Genomic DNA, 6,040 nt, shown 5'->3' on the forward strand with positions numbered 1-6,040 from the left:
CTGGATGAAACGGTTACCGTGTGTGCGTGTGTGTGTGTAGAAAGTAAAAGCATCCATTTATTCTACAGTTTATTTCTTGTGGAATGTTAATTCTAAGTTTCTCTTTCTGCGTCCTATGGACTGTTTCTACAAGTGCGGCTCCTCGAGGGCCTCCAACACGGCGCTCAAAATGGCGGCGACGGCCTTGGCCCCGGGGTCAGGCAGGGTGAGGCGCTCGGCCGCGATGTAGCTGGCTCGGCCCGCCTTGGCGGCGAGGCTGCGGGTGGATTCGGCGCCCGCGGCTGCTTTCTGGACATCGGCGGAAGCTGTTATGTTTCTCGCGTCCTTGCGCAATCGCGAACAACAATAGAAAAACAGGTCGAGGATGTTTTGCCGCACCTGAACAGCAGCTTTCAGTACGGCAATCTCCCCGCCAGGAGAGGCGCCGTTTAGTTTCATCAGCTCGTCGACAGCGGGATACAGAGCGTCCAACTGTGGCGGGGGAGGACAGAAAGCAGCTCGGACAAAAGCGACACAAAAGCGCCCCTTTGCAGTTTCCGCGGGGAAACAAAACATTCCAAATGACTCACCATGGTTCTGTCTCCCAGGTCAGCACCGCCGTATCTGTTGGGAACAAAACAGATCCATTTTGGAGTCAGCCAGTGATCAGATTCTGTCAGGGTCTGTTTCGTTGAACACAAAGCTATTATTCTGCTGTATGAATCACAAGTGGATACACAGGTTGACTGGACCTTCGACACCACATAGTGGAAGAGCATTTTATTGTTTTACCGATCACTATACGTCACTGGCACTGATACATTAAGATACTGTTCGTAGTAAGTAATTTCCAGAGAAGGTTTCCGATGATGGGCACATTGGTTAGGAGGAATTAACATAGATGATCTGCAGTGGTGTCATTGAACAAGACCCGCCTTTTCATGGCCTGCATCCCAGCATACGTTGCACTGGCCCATGCCGCAGCTTGACTCCGTCCCTCAGTCATGTGACCGCTCGCTGCCGTGAGGAACAAACTGTACAACTGAGAAACACAGCATGTCAAGGTGTGCGGAATCAAGGAAAAATAAGAATAAAAAAAGCACTTCTTGAACAAAATGGAACACTTACCGCACCCGAAGACCCGCCCATCTTCTCCTGCACCAATGCAGCAAGGGCAGACAACAGTTGCCCGGGGCAACCGGGGACCACATGACTCTGGAGCCACACCTGAATGGCTGAGTGAGCATTTTTTGTCAATGTTGTGTAGCTGGGCTTCTCAAACTTGGGTCCGGAGCCATTACATTCGGATCCATGAAGTAACTTATATCATTGGCACGTTTAGGTGCGCACATAGTAGCTACGTTATGTTTGAATGATGAAGGGATCCTTGTAATAATGTCTGCCTTTAAGGGGTCTCTGGACCCGAAAAGTTTGAGAACCCCTGGTGTAGCGCACGTGATGTGTGCTTCTCGGCACTGTCGTCACCTCTGGCCCCCTGCGCGTGCGTGTTCCCGCAGTCGCCGTCCCCAGAAGCGCGGTCCAACGCGTTGAGCTCCTCCTGGTATTCCAACAGCGTAGAGCACACCCTCTCCAACGCCTTCCGCATCACGGGACTGTGGGGTCCTAGCAGGGAGAGAAACCGAGCGGGAAGTCAAGGCCGGGCTAGGTCAGAAAGGAGCGACAAGGCGCTCTAGCCATACGCCAAGTTTATAAACAAACACAGTGCAGCTTAGCTTCTGGCTAGCACACATTATGGCTAGCCATATACATGTTTAAAAAACAAACAAATAAACAACTTTCAACAGCTGCTCTTTGTTCTCGGAGCCACACACAAATTATCCAACAGCACAATAATGAAACTTTAGTCTTCCAGTGTTTCATGTGGGTCGTTCAAGAAATGAACCTTCGGGCAACTTGTCGTCATGAGCTCCTGCAGGCACCGTGGTCGGGTCTGTGAGGTAGGCGCGCCCACTCGCACACCCGCTGCTGAGGTTCGGCCAGGCGGGGGCGCTGGTCTTGGCATCTAGATGAAAGGGAGCGGGAGAGCAAGAGACCACATAAATAATCTGTTTGACGTGTGCGCTTCACACTTCCACAGTGAGCTGGAAAGAGCGACCATGAACGCCTTCACAGTCAAACTTCATGCATATTTTAATGAATAGCTTTAAACGCATTCAAACTTCTTAAAACACACTTTTTAAACATATTTAAACAAAAAATACTGTACGCCTCGAGATAAGTTGAATTTGTTCCCTGACGACACTCAAAGTATATTTCACCACTGAAATGAATGGAGATGCCATCCATCCCTTGTAGCCTTTCCCCGAAAAACTAACAATAACACAATATTATACTTCATAAAAACATACAGTAGTGACATCATTGTCACAATTATACAGAATTAAATAGTTTTGTGAGTATTGTGATATGGTCTGTCTACATGTGTTGCACTACTGCTTGTGTTCAGATATCAATTGCTTAAAGGGTAACAAGCCACATGGATGCTAATTGATAGCATTTGTGCCCAAGACCGTGTCCATCACATATCTATTATCGTTGCTTTTTTTTGTTGTGTCTTTCCTTACCGAAGAGTCTGAGTATTTCCGGACTGGCCCGCATCAAGGTCAGTGACATCCCGGCCATTTCGAGCGACGTCATGAAGGACCCGGCCATCACCCTGGCGACTAGCATCCCACGATTCTCTGTAAGCATCTCGGGACAGTGAGTGCTTCGGGATTTTAAATGCTCATTAGTACGTGATCCACGGCGTCATCACCCAGACAGACGATGGCCGCCCGAGTCACAACGGCCATCTCCAGGCGTGACAGCGCGCCGAGATTGTTCACGCAGACGACCAGCGCGTCACCTGTGTTACGACAGAACCACGTGCACCAGCTCAGACAAATCACAAACGAGATGAGGCCGACTGCGAGGTCGCACGGAGGGTTTGAGGGTACCCGTCCTCAGGTGCAAGGACGACTGACTCGCTGCGTTGGTCATGTGATCAATCATGGCTGACACCACCTCGTCCGCAGACGCCACCTGGTGGGCAAAAACACAAGACGACATCTACACACGCTTTGTGCACCTCGAGGCTCACCTTGGATCTTTTCACCCCAGGCTCCCCGTGGATTCCTACATCAGACGGAAAAAACTTTGAATTTTCAGCCCGGGTTGTAAGTGGAAGTTACAGAGAATCTTCGCCCTATGTGTGTATACATGGTGCACTTATGGTGCATTTTTTTCCAAAATGAAAAGTGTAATTAGATTCAGACAACTTTATTGATCCCGTGTGGGGAATTTGTTTACAGTTTCCAGATCCAGGTGCACGTTCAGCCACCACAAACAAACCAGAGTAACCATATCAGGACAAAGTCAATCGTTTAGGGCACCATGGCAAAGGATACATAAATAAAACTATAATTAATTAATCATTTTAGATGTTTTTTTGCAGATGATAAATAATATATACCTATAAGTATTATGGTATTGTCTGTTTAAATGTGTTGCTCCACCGTTTGTGTTCAAATATCCCTTGCTTAAGGGGTTATAACACTGCCACTATTGATGCTAACTGTTAGCCTGTCAATGGCGGTTTCTCTCACGTGTTAGCATTAAGCTAGTGGGAGTATTTTTAAGGGAAATTGTTTGTTTGTTCCAAATACCTAAGATGCAATTCTGCTTGTTTGATGTTTAGTTTGACAGCAGATTTCAAGTGCGAGTGGCATGAAACGGGTCGCGGCCTCGTAAGTTGGCTCACTCCTTTCTCAAGGCCCCACCGTGTGGCAGCGATGAGTATTTTTAGGGGGCCGTCAACAACGCTGGGCTTTTCGCTATTCTTGGCAGTGTTCCCGCACAAATGGCGGCGGATTAATGTGCATTTGTCTAATTGCTCACCCAGGCCGAGCTCCATGTCTCCGGGAGGAAGCTCAAACGATGGCCGACAGCCCGGAACGCTGCACGGAGACAGGCTGACTCCCAGTGTCCCTGCAACGCAACGCAACGCTGTTTCTAGATGGCGGACACACGGTCGCGAGTTGGCGCGTGAACCTCACCTGTGCCCTGTAAAACCTCTGTCACCCGGGTAACAATTTGGACCAATGAGCAGCCTTCCTCGGCTAAGGCACCTGCCAGCTAAAGGAAAAGTGTCCTTGTATCCTCCAAGAGTGATTGTTTTTGTCTTCGGTGCTTTGCGGTGTTTGTTTTTTCACCTTGTGAATGAGAATAGTGCCACACAAGCCCCTCTTCCCGGCCTTACTGGGGGAGGCGAAAGCGCAGTCGTCAGCGACGACCACCGTGTCGACATCCACGCCGTGGTTGCGTGCCTGCTCTGCGGCCAGCCCAAAGTTGAGGCGGTCTCCCGTGTAGTTCTTCACAACGAGAAGGACCCCGGACGCTCCTGACGAGTCACGACATGCATAATTCATTTTCAACCCGGTGGCGGGCTGGGAATTGGGCACCTGGGCCTGGGATATGGATTTACCTGACTTAATACCACCAAATCGCACATTAATTATCCAAAACATCAATAATATACAGCATAAAAATGCAACATTTGAGAAACATTGAAATAAAATACATCATACTCACAGGAAATGCTGATTACTAAATGTCTTAATGTGCGGCGATCGCTACAGAACAGTTTTGCAAGTCGAGCAGTTTTCCAGAGGCGAAGGGGAATGTGAAATCTGATCATTCAAAGAAACAGTCCCATTGCTAATATAGGTCACGTTACATCGGCCAGCACAACCGATTCTATGAGGGCCCTGCGCTGAAATCTGATTCATCTCAAATATATCCAGTACATATATTTACTCGAAGCAGTGTAGCGAAGAGAAATACTATAAAATGTCTATGTAGGTCGATGCTTCTGATAGCGTTTAGGCCAGCAGAGTGGAGACGAGAGGTCAGTTTACCTGCACTGTGCAGGCGAAGAATGGCAGCCAGGATGCTAGCGGGAGGCGGAGACGCAAACACGGCCCCCGCTACCGCCGCCGACAGCATACCGGCGCCCACGTAACCTGGACGCAACGTGTCAAAGAGGCTCAAGCCGTCGCTGCGCGGGCTGCCCGTGAGGCGTCGGTCGTACCCCCGTGCGCAGGCTCGTGTCCTGACCCCCCTCCTGCCAGCAGCGCCACTTTGCCCCTCACCGGATCCAGGTCTGAGCGCAACACCACCCGGTGGCCCCGCAGCAGAGACAGGCCGCCGGAGGCCCTCACCAGGCCGCACAGAGCCTCGTCCACGCAGTCCTCTGCAGCGTTGATCAGCTTCTTTTGGGGCTGTAGCACAGAAGGAAAACTCTAAAAGTTGAATACAATTGGATTTCAATAGATTGCAAAGAGTTTTTGTAAAACAATAATAATAATAATAAAAAAATAAAAAAATAAAAAACACACACCAGAGCACTTGCAGTCTATGTGATCCTCTAAATCACAAATTCTGTCTTGACAGAGACACTGCCAAATTGTATTCATTGAACATATCTTTACTGTGGAGTTGATGGTTTTCAACATTTATGTCAGCCACTTTAGCTCCAGCAGTCAATATTGTGAAAGGAACAGCGAGCAGACAGTCTGGCACGTGCAGACTTTGATCTCTGACTGAGAAAAAAAAAAAGTGTTTTTGAAGCCGTCAAAAGTCGTAAAGAACGCAAGCTAGCTGTGCTCGAGTCAGACGCTGCTTCTTGTGGCTCGACGTCACTTTTGACCTTTCTTACCTCCATTACAAGTTGACGACCCTCGTCGCCTTTCTCAGTCGCAGATCAGTGGGTGACGTCAGAGCCGGCCGGATGTCCTCCCTTCAAAACAAAAATACACAATCGGTATTATTATTCAAGGTACATTGCAAAAGCCTCGAAACCTTATATTTGGCTCGTCAGTCTCTTAACCCCGCCCACCAGACGACTGCAAGAAAATGTTTCTACATTAGCCACATTGAAAGCAATTAAAAAAAAAAAACATGTCGTCTGGATGAAATGTAAACAAATGGAAACGTATAAATGTGCGTGATGGTGATTGATTTTCACATAGCGCTCGCGTAAAGTACATTGCGTGTGTGTAAC

The 6,040-nt window shown here is 48.6% G+C and overlaps 1 protein-coding gene across 4 annotated transcripts in view; it reads right to left on the reverse strand.

Moving 5' to 3' along the window:
• Positions 1 to 56: 56 nt before the first annotated feature.
• The window catches only part of tkfc (triokinase/FMN cyclase), a 43,933-nt gene continuing 37,949 nt past the window's right edge, over positions 57 to 6,040 (reverse strand). For 3 of the 4 annotated variants that reach the window (XM_061763974.1, XM_061763972.1, XM_061763973.1), the window contains 17 exons: positions 5,696 to 5,776; positions 5,069 to 5,258; positions 4,896 to 5,000; positions 4,191 to 4,378; positions 4,035 to 4,113; positions 3,877 to 3,966; positions 3,080 to 3,114; positions 2,937 to 3,021; positions 2,756 to 2,845; positions 2,565 to 2,681; positions 1,883 to 2,002; positions 1,465 to 1,602; positions 1,108 to 1,214; positions 915 to 1,021; positions 570 to 603; positions 379 to 471; positions 57 to 288 (listed from right to left, as the gene is read on the reverse strand). In XM_061763974.1, coding sequence (XP_061619958.1) covers positions 127 to 288; positions 379 to 471; positions 570 to 603; positions 915 to 1,021; positions 1,108 to 1,214; positions 1,465 to 1,602; positions 1,883 to 2,002; positions 2,565 to 2,681; positions 2,756 to 2,845; positions 2,937 to 3,021; positions 3,080 to 3,114; positions 3,877 to 3,966; positions 4,035 to 4,113; positions 4,191 to 4,378; positions 4,896 to 5,000; positions 5,069 to 5,258; positions 5,696 to 5,701 — 1,746 coding nt within the window. In that variant the 5' untranslated portion in view covers positions 5,702 to 5,776 and the 3' untranslated portion in view covers positions 57 to 126. Of the gene's footprint in view, positions 289 to 378; positions 472 to 569; positions 604 to 914; positions 1,022 to 1,107; positions 1,215 to 1,464; positions 1,603 to 1,882; positions 2,003 to 2,564; positions 2,682 to 2,755; positions 2,846 to 2,936; positions 3,022 to 3,079; positions 3,115 to 3,876; positions 3,967 to 4,034; positions 4,114 to 4,190; positions 4,379 to 4,895; positions 5,259 to 5,377; positions 5,669 to 5,695; positions 5,777 to 6,040 lie in introns of those variants that run through there. The other variant, XM_061763970.1, reaches the window with a different exon arrangement.

Source organism: Phyllopteryx taeniolatus, chromosome 23 (assembly GCF_024500385.1).
Source record: "Phyllopteryx taeniolatus isolate TA_2022b chromosome 23, UOR_Ptae_1.2, whole genome shotgun sequence".
Classification (NCBI taxonomy): domain Eukaryota; kingdom Metazoa; phylum Chordata; class Actinopteri; order Syngnathiformes; family Syngnathidae; genus Phyllopteryx; species Phyllopteryx taeniolatus.